This window comes from Orbicella franksi, unplaced genomic scaffold (assembly GCF_964199315.1).
Source record: "Orbicella franksi unplaced genomic scaffold, jaOrbFran1.1 SCAFFOLD_32, whole genome shotgun sequence".
Taxonomy (NCBI): Eukaryota; Metazoa; Cnidaria; class Anthozoa; order Scleractinia; family Merulinidae; genus Orbicella; species Orbicella franksi.
This window is the reverse complement of record NW_027670378.1, coordinates 56,907-71,899: the sequence shown is the minus strand read 5'-3', so window position 1 is coordinate 71,899 and position 14,993 is coordinate 56,907. Positions and strand designations below refer to the sequence as shown.

General features: G+C 38.6%; 2 protein-coding genes across 2 annotated transcripts; both read right to left on the bottom strand.

Moving 5' to 3' along the window:
* Nucleotides 1–394: 394 nt before the first annotated feature.
* LOC145471174 (neuropeptide SIFamide receptor-like) lies at nucleotides 395–2,174 on the bottom strand. The gene has a single exon (XM_081454815.1). The coding sequence runs from the start codon at nucleotides 1,921–1,923 to the stop codon at nucleotides 811–813; it is 1,113 nt and encodes a 370-aa protein (XP_081310941.1). The 5' UTR covers nucleotides 1,924–2,174; the 3' UTR covers nucleotides 395–810.
* A 4,651-nt stretch (nucleotides 2,175–6,825) lies between these two features.
* Nucleotides 6,826–11,721, bottom strand: LOC145471176 (uncharacterized). The gene is made up of 7 exons (XM_081454818.1): nucleotides 11,712–11,721; nucleotides 11,326–11,576; nucleotides 10,654–10,762; nucleotides 9,761–9,883; nucleotides 8,949–8,994; nucleotides 8,364–8,657; nucleotides 6,826–7,129 (listed from the first exon to the last, which is right to left on the bottom strand). The coding sequence occupies exons 1-7, from the start codon at nucleotides 11,719–11,721 to the stop codon at nucleotides 6,826–6,828; spliced, it is 1,137 nt and encodes a 378-aa protein (XP_081310944.1).
* Between the last annotated feature and the right edge of the window lie 3,272 nt (nucleotides 11,722–14,993).

The window sequence follows — 14,993 nt, the reverse complement described above, 5'->3', positions numbered from 1 at the left end:
AGCGCTTTGGCGAGAACTGATTCGATGGAAATATAACTTATAGCTGCAGTATATTAACTAGAAACCGTAAAAAATTACACAGAGGTTATTGATTACGGCCGGACCGTAAAAAGATTCTGTTATGTATGACGATACCGTTGGGCATGACACACGTTTGTCCAGTTTTGTCGGTTAACCAATCACATTTAACCTCGCTGTTGAAGCTCTGATCCAGCATGGCATTCGTGACTGAACATGTAACAGGAAAAACATTACTCCTAATTAGACGCCATTCAAAGTCGCAAATCCTTGATATTCTTTGGTAATTTCTAGACTCATAAAATCCCTCTGTCTTGATAATCTTAAATGGTCTTTATTTTGACAACATTTTATTCTCTCAACAAAGACTTAATTAAATCCATGCCACAGATGTACTCTTGGGACCATTCATCAATACAATATATATGACGTGTTAACGACCTTTTTGAATAATGTAGTTGTTATTCGCCTGTTTAAATTAGATTTTAAATTGACAGGATGATAAAACTCGCTATCTGAAGATTACAGTATGGTTTATTTCTTTAAAATTTGCACCATTTTTTTCTTTTTCATCTTTACGTGCACATAAAGTCAATGTTTACAGTTTTTAGTACAACTTTCACTAAAACTAGGTCTAATGTGAAATATTTGCATTAACGAATTTTGTAGAGATTCATCTATTTTAATATGTACATTTAAATAGTGTTTTACATTTTTAAAGATTAAAGTGTTCACACGATTTTCATCCCTTTTTAACAATCTTCTAGTATTGATTTCGATTTCTTAAGTTATTTACAGTTTCGTTTCGTTTTGATCACTTAACACGGATTCATTGGTACCTTGCGATCTTCTTGTGTTCATCAGAGTAGAATCGCGTTGTTTATGCTTTCCAAAGCGTCGTCGGAAGCAACAGGATAACATCGATTTGATCTCTGTACGAAATTCTTTACTGACTATGCAGTAAACAAGCGGATCTGCCGCAGAATTCGTGCAGGTGGACACAAGAACGGCCGAAACAAGAAGAATAGCGAAGTCCTGATAAAAGAATTTCTCCCAGTAAACTGTGACGAGGTTGAACACATTTAACGGGAGCATGGTCAAAGCAAACAAGATCACTAGTGGCTTGAGGATTCGCTGTGTTTTTTTGGTTTGCTGCATTATGGCTTTCGTGTTCATCACCGACGAGGAATCCTTGGCTTGCAGTTCAGTTTCTGTTTCGTTTTGAAATAACCTTGATCTTTCTGAAACTCTTTTCCCGATCCTCTGGTAGCAGAAGGTTATAATGCTGAGTGGCAAAAAGTACTGCAGTGTGGCGTTGAGGGTGACCAAACCGCGTCTTACAGATTTCGGAAAAGGGGCATGGCATCTTCGCCGATGTGAATCGTACACATGTTGAATGTACGCTGGGAGGGAAGTTGTGACGAAGGACATCACCCATATAGCGATGATGATCAACCGAGATCGCTTTACAGACCGGCTTCCTCCAATCCGCATCATTTTCCAGGCGATGTTCGCGTAGCGTTCTACTGCAATCGTGGTGATGGACCAGATTGACGCCGCAAAGAACAACTCCGAAATGGGTTTGATGTACAAGCAAAGCGCTTTTCCGAGAACCCATTTGAATGGATAATGAACTCTTAAAACACCTACGGGGAGAATAAACAACAAAACGCCCAGATCTGCCAATGCTAGACTTAAAAGATACTGGCTCATTGCAGACAGCACTTGTGGTCTTCTAATGATCGTTGCGCAAACGATAACATTTCCAACTACACCCAAAAGGCCGATGATGATAAAAACGCAAAGTTCGAAGATTGTGAAGCCAATTGGTGGCGTTAGGTAAATCCCGTCTGTACCGCCTGTCGGGACGCTAGCTGTTGTGTTTAAAGAAGTATTATTTGACATTTCCCCTTGGTGTTCGCTTGACCTCGGCAAGGAATGTTGAATCTAATTACGGACAGCCTTGGAACGGAGTTCTCTTGGAATTCTGCTCGTGGTGCAGGTTTCAATGGGCTGTAGTTGATCGTGGTCTAAACGAATGGTAAATATATACATTGCCTCATGAATATTCATTTAAACACAAAGTAGTGAACGATGATCATAAATATTTTATTTGAACAATCACAGTGAAGTTATGACGTATCTGATATTCGCCTTAATAAAACATTTTCATCTGAACGAAATGCGCTTTTTATACATACTACTTGGCTTCATTTTTGTTTTTCGCTCTTAATTCCATTTTGTTATCTAATTTGTCCTTAAGAACTGCACGCAATGTCTTGAAAAGAAGGGGAAAAAACTAAAAAGTGTCCACGAAATTTTAGTTACGATTTCATTTGCCTGCATGAATTAAAAAGCAGTGACATTTCTTGTTTTAAAAATACTGACAAACAATCAGTAGTTGCCAGCGGGATAATTATGAAACGAGCTGAATTTTTAGTTAGGCTGTCTAGCTGATCTTTATTAATAGTCTCGCTGTTCCTGCATTTTAAAGCCGATTAAAAACATTTTCGGTTGCTTCAAATCCTTCATGTTTTTCATGCCAAAATGCGCTTTCACATTTATAAATTTGGAGCGAAATGCTTGTGTAACACTGCCACACCCATCGCATCTTACACAAATAAATCTTGTTATTGCTGACAATTAGAATGTTAGTGTAAGTTCGAAGTGTATTGAGAATGCTGACTTTCAGGCGAAGAACAATTTTTTACGTGTATTTCGGAATTGAAAATTAATCGCGCGCTAATTAATTAAATAGGCCTTGTAGAAGTCAACATGCAGCACAGAATAATCTTTTTACCGAACGGAACCGAAAAATAAAAGTTTACTAACCGGTAGATTAAGAAGAAGGAGATAATGAATCATAAAGAAGAATGAATTGCCAAGATAACGCAAGACGATAAGGCGGAAAATGAAACTAACAATTTAATTCCTTTTACCATTTAATAGCCAGTTGGCTTTTGGTTTTGTAAGAAAATTAAAATACACGTAAAACCTTTTCTTTTTGCCATTATATAAGGTTATGAGATATATATTTAAAAATATTTTATGTCGACCTTCTCCTTGAACTTACCGCTCTTATATATAAAATAGCTGGAAAAAGCTTTTTTGTTAAAACACCTGCAGTCATTGTTTACACAATAGATGCAGAACGAAAAAATCACAAGTGTGACATAATTTTTAAAAAGCAATTATCGGTCCATTTGAATGGGCATATTGTTCCACATACACATAAAATTCCTAACTTCAATCGTTGTAATAGTTTTGTGTTTAAAAACCAGTCGTCAAATGATACAGTGTTAGACTAAAGCCGACTTGTCTGTCAAGAAATATGAAAAGAAATAACTTAAGGTTTGCGTGCATGAGCTGAACTGAACGTGGGCAGGCATCTTTAGCTCCTCCAAACGGACAGAACATAAACTCAACAGTTCCCTTAGGCCAGTTATTAAGCATATAATGTAAACTGGGAGTTTTCAATGGAAAATATTCTACAAATTGGCTGAAGAGGAAATTAGCTGGAGAGGCCTGATTAGAACTAAGAGGAAAAGTGGGCAGGAAAAAGTTGTTTTTGCGTTATTCACTTCAGGAGATCACGAATTGCTCGAGGCGTCGAGAAAGAACTGAAATAAAAGGAAATGTGTCTGATACTAAATGAGGTCTTGAAGTCGTTAACATGATGTCCAAAATTCCTTTTAAATGGAAGGAATCCTCAAAATTATGCTTTGCTCAAGTCGGAAAAGAAATTATAGATACCAAGATGGCTATGAATGGGGAGGATGAAAGCACATAAGTAACCTTGGCCATGTTTTTCCAAATGCGATGTTCGTGGTATAATATTTTAAACTGAAATTAAAGATTATTTTAATAATACTAGTTTTGAACTCGAGCTGGACCGTCTTGGTAAATTTCGGAAATGGGTAAGTCTGCGTCAGGCGAGCGGCCCAGTACAGTAAGAAGCGATTATGAGTATTAAATTCACCGGGGACGCGTGGTCTTCAGGTTTCAAGAACACAACCCAATGACCCTGGCTAGGGCTCGAACCTGGATCGAACCTCGCTAACCATTAGGTCATCAAGCTTCCCCTGTGTTCTGAGCATAATTTTAAATCGAAAATTTAATTCTTCAATGAGTTTGTCGTTTTTTTTCTCAAATAGAAGACGCGTGCGTGTGGGTGGGTGGAAGGGGAGAGGAGGAAATTGAATGCTGGCACTTTCTTGGTTCAACAAGAGGGGAAAAAATCTCAGTCCATAAGTCGACAAGCATCGGCCAAGTGATTTCCAAAACTTGGAGTTACCTTTAATTTTAAAATTCTCCCCACCCGCTAGTACTATACCCTGCCTTTGTATTCAGTAAAGAGCAACGCCTAATTAGCTAATATCTTATGCTAAAAAGGGATGAGCACATTTGTGTTTATAAGCAAGGTGAATGTACTCCTTTGTCGCGCTGTTTGAAGATTTTACTAACAATATGTCTTGCAAGAAATTGGAAATGTTACAACTGAGCATACAGCGAGTAATGGATGCAATGAGCAGGTTTGGCAATTACAATCAAGAAGTCGTGCCTCAAGCAAGTGGCAACTACTCTTACGTTTCTTTCATCCTCTCTCGATCTCGTGTACATCCATAACGTAATGGCTTGCTAGCAGCACTTCTAGCATTCTCTTCTTAGACAAACAAACTGGACGCGAACATCATCACTAGAATTTTCGTGACAGGAAAAATATGTTGTTTACCTTTCTCTCATGACGCACCCATCTCCCGCCTTTCCTTTGAAATAGTTAAGATGTGATGTTTTTCAGTCCTTGCTTTGCACATTGCTTTTTATTATTACCATTATTTACTTATTTCAAATTTCATTTGGACAGTCGCCTTACGGGGTTATTATTTAGAGCAACTCGCTGTAGATCTCGTATAGTTGGTAGATCGAAAAGGTCAAATTATCCTCGTGAAAATTTGCGATTGTACATTTTGCGTAGGGAGTTTGAAGGGTAAAAATAAAGACAGCCAAAAATCACTTCCCCGTGGATTTCTTGTTTTTTTTATTATTATTATTATAAATGAAGGAGGCAGCGTGGCCGAGTGGTTAGGGCGCCGGACTTGAAGTCGGGAGGTCGCGGGTTCAAGTCCCGCTCTGACCACTTAGCTTTCTCGGTAGACCCTAGTTCAACTCCTCAGTCATGCTGGTAAATAGCCAACTGGTCTGCCTCCCGCTGGTTGGGATTTTTAGGCCTATTACGTTTAGTTGATATATTTGTTTCCTTCATTTAAAGTGGCATGCCTGTGAACTAGCTAGGTGTAGCTAAGAGCATTGACCACTATAAACAACCACAATGAATTTTTGTTAATATTTTGTTTTTGTGTTTGCTCAATACCTAAGATCCAACAGGAATTCTTTTTTTCACTTCCGTTTCTGTGCTAAATGCGTTTTGTGATTAAATGACACAGCAAGCAGCATACCATCAAAACAGCAAAAGTACACGAATGTCTGGGTCTAAAAAATTACCCACTTCATATTTGGCATTGAAATGCATTTTACTAGGCAGGAAACTGAGAGATCCATTCTGAAATCACAAATGACTTGTTTTCGCTGACCTTTTCTTTGGTGCAAACAATATTTTTACTTGAATAACATGTTCCGGCCTCCATGAGAAATGTAATTCGAATTCCATCAATTAAACACCTGGAGATATTCATTCAAATAAAAGGTTTGACATTTAATCGCTGGAATTTGATATGAAAAATTGTACAGTCTATTCACAAAGTCTATTCTCACACATTCCATTCACAGGGCGCATGGATTCTTCAAACTTTCTAGTATCCAGCCGGAATTCGGATATTTTGAGAAGATGAAAAAGTCTTTAACTCTTTAACATCGAAAGCAAAATTTAAGCAATCAATATCCAGACTAACTAACTTTTAACTGTATTTATCCCCCGAGGAACGAAGCTATGAGAAACAAATTGAAATAACCCCACTACATCAGCAGTCGAAGTACTACATTATCAGTAATAGCAACATCAACTTCAATACACATTTTCACGGTTTTTAACGCCATCTTGCTTGGGGAGGGGGGCAAACACGGTAGAAACTGCTGTCAATGAATGGGAAAAGTTACAGGTTCGATGCCCAATAATTTGAGATCGATTGTTTGAGAGCGAACATTTCTTGAGTTATACCCAGCAGAAGGTTTTATTGATTAAAGTAGAAGATATAGATTTGCTGTGAGAAGAAGAAATGCACTTTGAAATTTTCATTCAAATGTCAGCTTAATCTTCTCGCGAATTTCTCTCGGTTTCGTAAATTCTTTCACCCGGTATTTTAGTTTTTTAATTCACAAATATTTCAGAACTCGAATTTTCAGTTGGTTGTTAGATTATAGATTTCCCCAAACCAGAAATATACGCACGTATCAGTGGAAAATCTACGGTATAAAATTAACAGCGCCTGAAGGTTAAGCATCTTTTTATTTTTTTTCTCGAGTACTTTAATATATATGGGATAAAGTCATCCTTCAGAAAAAAAAGTCGACTTTCCCTCACAGAGATTAAACACTATCAGTTTGCACAACTCAACCCGAACAAACTAGTTCATTATTATTTAAAGGCTCTGCGACCTATCTTCGACGAAACTGTACTCGCTTTCTTTTCCAAGTTAAATCGCTTTAGTCTCCCGTTGGATTATTAAAAAATGGAAAAATAGGCACCACGCATAAAAATTTTGCCCCACTTCTTGCTTTTAAACTTGTGCCGACGAAGTAAATAAACTACCCGTTGAACTATCTTGTATAAATTGAGCCATGTTAACATATTCACATTATTTGATATCGCAGCGGATGGTTTAGAATCAAATCATTTGTTATTTCAGTGTCTGATAGCTGTCGATTGAAGACCGTGAGGTCACTGAAGTACACGTGACTGGTTTCGCCACTGTCCCTTTTCAGTCCAATGTCATATACTTGATGTCCTGAATTCCTCAGGTCCACAATCGGCTCGATGCTGGTATCAGCGAGTTCACTCTTATAGTTAACTCCATTTATGTACAGTTTGCCAGTATGCCTAGCACGCTCCCACGTGAATACCACGTGACTCCATACGTTTGTTGGGACGATATTGCTAAAGAAAAAGTGAATATGTTGAATACTGAGTTAAAAAAGAACAACGTGATGTTAATTATGTATATTTTGACTAATGACTGGACGAAAGGAAACAAGTATGTAGTGTGTTATGGATTTTAAAGCACAGATCTGGACTGGCTGCCTGGCTCCGCTAGCCCCTATGGTTATTCCAGGCACCTTGTACTCTAATTTTTACTTTTAATATTTTTATTGAAATTGTAATTTTTTCTTTAGCTAGAGTGAGTACAAATAAAGATTGATTATTAAAGAGTATTGAGTGCTGAAACAAGGGGTCTTAAAACTTGATGAAACACAACCATTGACGAGAACCTCCGTTTGAGTCGTTTCATGGAAAGATGTTTCAGTTTCCGAATTAGCTTTCAAGGCTTTATCTTCAGTGTTTGAAGACACAAAAGGAAAACAGTATCAAACTGAGAAATAGAATAATTTACTTATTCCGTCTGGTTGGCGCATGTTCAATAGCGTATGCTAGTTGTCAAAAGCTTTTGGCATCCTATAGGCATGCATGTACAAATCACATGATTTGCACACTTGCTATATGGACATATTCCCTCTATCAGACGCACCTGCAGGGAATCATGGTAGTTGTATTCATCAAAAAAGACGGATTAAAACAACTACCTGGCTTACCTACAGGTACGTCTCATAGAGGGATTTAGCCATTTAAAGGGAGGGTTTCACGGCTTGGCGCATGCCTAAGCTTCAACATTAATCATTCAATTAACTGTTTATAAAACAAACGGAGGCGTGCAAATGACTCTTCCGGGAAATTTGCCTTTGGAAATTTCGTGGTCAGTCACGGAAAACCTGACGATTTGGGTGAAATTTCTCATTAGAATTCCTTTCGTATGTTCCGACTGCGCGCATAAAGTACATTTTCGTTTTCGTATCAGCAAGATGTATTTCAGAAATCATTGACTTTAATTTTGTGACAGCGTGATAGCCTTTGAGTAGCTACTCGGCTACACGAAGGCTGGCAGAACGATTGGTGTCCAAATTTTACGGAAGATGTAAACGGATTTCGACAGAAAAATGGCGAATTTAAAATTGAACATCCAATTTGTTTTTCGGAAACCGAACCGTTTATTTTAGACAAGACGAACGAGTTATGTACTCGCGTCTGATTGGTTTATAAACAATGGAATTGGGCGGAGCTACGTCACAGCTTGCACATGCGACGAAACGTGAAACTATCCCTTTAAAATACTTACTCCCAGGGAGTGCAAAAGTTAAGGAGTCCGCTCAAGGCAAGAGATTCCCGTTTCACATCGACGCATAGGCGACCATCCGTCATGATGTCAAATCGAAACTGATGAGGTTGCGACCAATCACCGTAAATCATTTGTCTGTGGTTTGGCGAGGGGAATCGTTTGATCCAAACTGCAACGGTCAAGTCAGTTTGTTGGAACGGTAAGGCCGGAGTCTCAGCATACGTGCCTGGTGTTCCATCGAGGTACAGCACCGTTAGACCATCCTGCTTATCAAATTCCGCAGCTCCTCGAAGACTAGAAACAAAAATAATTTTCTCGTCACCCTCGTCGGGAGAAGAATGGCACCAATGCAATATTGATTCCCACGAGCGTGGTCAACTTAAAAGTTGACCACTTTATTTCAAAACAATCGACTGACATTAAAAAGTAAAAAGTAATATTTATCATCTCTACGTCATCAATTTATTCAGTGTGGCTGTGATTGGACCGCATATGTACATTCCGACCGACTTTTACTGGAAATTTTCACAAGCACATCTACACTTTGAAAGCTGGAATGATGTAAAAAAATCCAAACCTACTTACGTGAGAAACCGATCTGTACTGTTGAATGTCCAGCGGAAAGGAAAGTCTAAAATACGTAAACAAAGCAAAGCAAGGAATTCAAACAAAAAATTGCAAAATCAGATATGATTAATTTATTTGGCATGGCTGGTATTCTGAGCTGAGGGCAGGGTCATCGATCCAACGGATTGATCTGTTCCTTAAGACATGAGTTCCCTGGCGTAAGCTGTTCTGGTTGGGAACCCCAGGGATGCAAACTAATTTAACCAATCCGCAACCCGGAAAATGGCTTTGCCGCAACAGGAATTCTTTTCTGGCGACCGGCTCTTGTAATCAATCTCCCCCCTCGCCCCCCACCCCCCCCCCACTTCCCACCCCCACCCCCACCCTTATCGTTCACTGAAGGGGTAGATTTTACCCTGCGACCACACCCAACTCTCTAATTGGAGGGTTTAGAGAGTGGAAAAAAAAGTTTGGTTTCATTTTGATTGCACGTCCTCTGGCTTGGAGATTTTAACAGGGATGTTGCTAGGAAATTGGAAGTTCTGAACTTTTTCACTTGGGAAAAAGCAGTCGATATAACTCTGCCATTAACAGAAAATAGTTCCGAAATGCTTTTTTGTTGGTTACTTCGTAGCTGCCATGATGGTGCCAATTGAATTCTGACAAATTGGCCCTTGTGTCCCCTTGAGAAGGGACAGTACACAAGCTAAAATGTAACAACGGAATATAACATGTAAGAGAGTATTAAGGGACAATACCAGATTACCGGTGTTATTACTTAGTTATTCGATAACACTGAAAAAATGTTACATGTTAGGAAGTATTAGTACCAGCGCATGCCTTTCCATCTGATATCTCCCCTTGAAGACATGAACACGTGAAATTGCCGACGGTATTCTGACAAGTGGCAGTGTCGTCACAATCGTGCTGGCCTTTTGAGCATTCATCTATATCTTTGTTTTGAAAGGACACAAAATGTTAATAACACCTTATTTAAAACGTTCTTGTGAAGTGCAAAAACGGATAGTGAAGAAAGTTTCGCAATTATGTTTGTCGCTACTGTCGCGAAAATATTCGATTGTCGAATTGTTTGTTGCATGTTTTGCCGTCAAATTCACCCCAAACTAAAGAAAGATATTCAGCTGTCTGGGATATTTTACCCTGTCTAGGGTAACCCTAGTACTAGGGTTACCCTAGTTACTCATAAACGGGGCATAAGTATTTTGTGTTAATAGTCATCACCTTGACACGTTTTTCCGTTTCCTTCATAGCCTTCCTCGCAGGTACAAGTAAATGAGCCTGCGTTATTCGTGCACCGCGCATTTGCATCACAGTCATGCGCACCAGTTGAGCATTCATCAGTATCTATAATTGACACCAAATTCAGTACAATTGTTAATTTCTTGAAATATGAAGCAACCCAAAGGCGCGGCGGGTGTGTATAACAAGAAAATACAAGTCACAAGTGGGACATTCCTTGGGATACCACTTAAGAGAGTGGCGCAACTAGTATTAAACGATAAAAAGATAATCTTACCTTTATCGCTGAAACGTCTTGGGTTTCTTGACGGCCATTTTGAATTTTAAATGCCGTTAAATTGGGGGAGGTCTGGGACCGAGAATTTGTGGCGTTCTAAGTTCGGAAGAGGTTCAGAAAGTCTCCGAAAATCCGATTACGGTTTACAGGGATTTTCTGGTTCCAGACTTCGCATAAAAAATTTACCTTCACTGCATGTCCGTCCTTGAAAGCCAGGATCCGTACAGAAACAGGAATGTCCTTGGCTATCGGGAAAACAGGTTTTGTTGTCGGGGCATGGAGGTTTGCACAAGTCCTATCCAAATCAAAGGTAACGATATATTCTATAAACTCGAGTAACCAAATTTCAATAGAAACTAAAGGCTAGAGTGCTCCATGGTGTGAATCTCTGAAAGAAATAATCTATAATACCATAAGTAGTTTTCATTTCGTAATTTTTCTCCAAAGTGAGTAACGTTGTGACATCTTGGACATTCTAATAGGCCATTTTACAGTTGTGTGCTTAGGTACCTGGCCATGACTGCCAGCGAGGCGGGAGGTGACCTCTCTGCTTTTTTCATTTGAATACCAACTAGTGAGCATAAGAACAACTTGATTTACACAACAAAAGCAGTAAGGTCTGTGTCAAGACAAGGTCACCTGCAGCCTCGCTGCCATTCAAAGGCCAGATCACCAAGCAGACATCTGTAAAATGGTCTATTTGCATCACATGGCTACATAAATATGCAATACCGAATTTTAGAGACGATAAATAACAATACTGAATTCTAAACGAAATTTCGATGAGCTTGGTTTGTTTTATTTCATAGGCCGGTACTTAGGGGCTACTTATTGTTCACTAAAGGCTAACGAACTCACCACAGACGGACAGTAAATGAAATTGGAACGCGGGATAAGATGATCCGGATGAAAAATATGACGAGAACTGCTTAATTCGCAGACACGCCCTTGTTCAGTCGGTGGACCAAGGTTGTACGATTTGCAAGCAACGTGAAAATAGCACTCCAGTTGACAGTCGTCTTCGCTTTGTACAGTTGAGACCTTGATGATGCTCGTATTAAAAACTCTATCTGGATAAACATCTCTGAACTGAAGAGTTCGACAGCGATCTGTCAAGCAAAAGATATAAGGACCATATTCTGGAAAAGAAGTTTACGGTTACTGGCCTTACTACTGCGGTTAATTAGACGACTTTTATGTCATTTAGATTCATTGTTTTCAACAACTAAAAACTTTCTACCTACCGCAAGACATCCTGTGTATCCTATTCTCGGCAAGTATGAACGGTTTTTGAACAGGTATTTAAAGTAACCCTCTGACAAACTTAGATCTTGACCGTTTCTCCCTTTCTTCGCTTGCAATTTGGTTAAGTTAGCGATATACATTCTTGGTGACCTCAATTTACTCGTCCATTTTGTAACAGAAATTGCCTCAATCAATTAAGCGATTAACACTGAAGCCCCAGCGATGGCTCCAAAATTTCTGCGATAACAAGAACACGAGTTCTAGTTTTTAACTGAAATTGTTGCCTTCCTGAATAGCTAACTATTTTCTCATAGAAGTGCAGGCTCCCAACGTCAACAAATCCTCTTGACGTGTTGTTGAAAATATTCAAGTTCAATTACTTTGTACCGAAGCAAACTTCACAAATATTACTTCACTTTTGTTAGAAATGTGAATACTTTTCGAACACAACCAAAACTTCCTATCTTACCTCTTATAATTAATTCATCCTTTGCAGTTAACTAGCGGTACCTATTTAAATTGCTAACTGTGTAATAGAAACCCCTTCTCATTCTTCTAGCATGCGATGAGCCAAAACGAGTTTATACGAAAAGCCAGAAGAATTATATAGACAAGTAATGTAAAAGCGCGAATGACCTTCATATATCCACTTGTAAAAGGCAGGTAATATCATGAAAAAATAAAACTCATAAAGGTATCGTTTCGAAAAAAAACAAACAAGCAAACAACGCCAAAAGCAAAATTTCAAATTTTTGACGTTGAAATACTTACGAGAAACAAAATCTCAGTAATTTTTTCAATTACCGCTTACGCTGACTACCTAGTTCAGAAGCTACAGATAGGTTAGATTACCTTCTGTGGAGACAAAATGAAAGAAGCACAGCCAAAAGCAAAGGCAACTGATTCCACTGTGAATATAAACTCTGCCTTCCATCGATGTAGCGAAATGATTTGAGCCAATCTGATCAAAGTTGTCGCAGTAGCCGTTTACAGTCCTTCAGCACTAAGGTTTCATCGCTATTAGTACTATTTTGATGACACTAAGTCATTTAAGCTCTTAAGTCGGGTTACTTAGCCTTAGAATGGAACTACAATTAACTCCGTTGCGAAGTCATTATCAGTAACGTGTTTTTTTAATTTCAAAAATGGTCTCATTGGACAAATGAAAACTAATAGATACTAGACCCATTAAAAGTTAATCGTCTCCGTTTTGTGTTTGATGAATTATATATGGTACATTAATTAATTACGATAGTTTGAATGAACTTTTTAACTAAGCTAGTGTTGTTAATGATGAGGAAGACATCGATCTTGCACCCTTTATTCTTAGGCATTAAAAAGACAAACGTTACCGACCACATAAAGGTATAGAATGAACAAAATCTATCAAAAATTGCCCATTTCCGAGTTGCCTTTTGCCTCTGTGTGAAACCATTCATATGAAAATGTGTTCCTCCTACGGGTTTTTGCATGGAAATCAGACTCATTTTCATATGAGGGGTTTGGCGCGAAGACTTGTTTTCATACAGAGGCAAAAAGTAACTCGGAAATGGGCTATTAAAATCCACACAGTTTAAACAACTACAAATACAGTCATAAAAAATTTAAGTGGAAAGTGTTACATGTAAAGGATAAATTCAAGTTGATATCACGGTTTAAAACTCCGTTCAAATGCTGTGAATAAAAGAAACATGCTTTGTTAATTTTTCTATTGTTTCTAGAATGTTAAACAACTCATCTGTTGTACAATCAAGATGAGCCCAAATTATGTGCTTCTGACAGGTGGAAACCTTAATGAAATCATTATTGTTTTGAATACTGTCTTTATATCTTCAGAAGAGTGCCTCTCCGTGTCATGGGTAGGTGGCCAAACAGGATGCTAGGACTTTTCGTAATATTTCACACAAATCAGTATACGAAATACTTCGCTGTAAGTCGTCTTTCCAGCATCTCTTCAGTGCTCAGAAATGTTACTTTCTCTTAATTGTGTTTGCCTCTATGCAGCTGTCACATTTATGCAAACAGGACACAATTTTGCATGGGACAAATTAAAACTGATAAGAAAACATTTGGAAATACAATTGATTACAAAAAGAAGTGAAAGTAAACTCCGACATTTCGAAGTCATAATGACTCCATTATTAAGAAACGAAAAGAAAATAACACTCGAGATGTTGGTTTATAGTGCGAAAGGTGTTAGAATATATTAAAGTGTTTGGTACTGTCCAAACCTCGGGCCGATATTCTTCTAGTGCGGCTCTCCCGCGTAGTTAATGAGATATATGAATTGATATCAAGCTTTCGGACTTGTTATACCCTTACAGATTCTCCTTACAATAACTCAAAATGATGAGAATTTAGAAAATAATCAACTAGGTCGCGTTTGTCTTATTCATCTATCATTGAAGTCTCGGAAGTAGTGATAAATATTTCGACCGGGACTGACGGTTTAAATCGAAGCTGTTAATAAAGGTGGGCTGTACTCTGCTCAAGTTTGATCACAGTCGAAAGCGACGTTATAATTTATTTGTAAAACATAAAATAGTTACAGCCGGTTTAGAAGTAGCATTTTAATTTTACATATTGTCGAGTTTGAAGTTGAGTGATTTAAAAACAAGAAAATGTGAATCTGATGCAGGAAGTAAAACTAGCAGGCTGGAGTTGCAGTTAGCTGTTTTAAGTGAGCAATTTGTTTGTGCTCACATTCTAAAAATCAGAGAACTGGACTCGGGCGGCGTTTGGCTCCGTTTTCCTTAACGACTAGCCCGGAGCATTAAATTGCGTTTAGCCTCCGTTTTCGACCACTTTGCGTTCACCAAGCGTGAGGCTTAAACACGTGAAGGCTGAGGATGAGTAACGACCCTCGTCTCACTATCATAGACTATCTTCAATTATCATTCACTTTGAGCTTGTTCAAATTCTTCATGATAGTCCACGATAGTTTTCCCGTTTGACCACACAATGTGACACTTGATGATGGTAAGGGCAGAATCAACTATCATGGACTATCATGCGCCTTTTAACCACGGCTTTAGGTGCCTAGGCTTCGTCCAATTAAATAATACAATGGACTGTCCCTCTAGACTACAAAACAGTCATTTTTCGCGTTTCGTTGGGCGCTCTCCGCAGTTTGACAAACCGTTTTGACACTCACTCTATAGCTTCAGCTCGAAGACTGCGCACGTTCGCAAAAAAATACGGCTGCTTTGCAGTCTACTCCCAACAGAGTTCACATCGTACAGCGGTAACAAAAAACAAACATAACATGACTGCGGTAGTGA

Coding starts and splice junctions, on each gene's coding strand:
- LOC145471174 (XM_081454815.1), bottom strand. CDS start 1,923: ATGTCAAATAATACTTCTTTAAACACAACAGCTAGCGTCCCGACAGGC.
- LOC145471176 (XM_081454818.1), bottom strand. Junction 8,995..9,760: donor AGATGGAAAGGCATGCGCTG/GTACTAATACTT, acceptor TACGTATTTTAG/ACTTTCCTTTCCGCTGGACA. Junction 7,130..8,363: donor AACTTTTGCACTCCCTGGGA/GTAAGTATTTTA, acceptor CTTTTTCTTTAG/CAATATCGTCCCAACAAACG.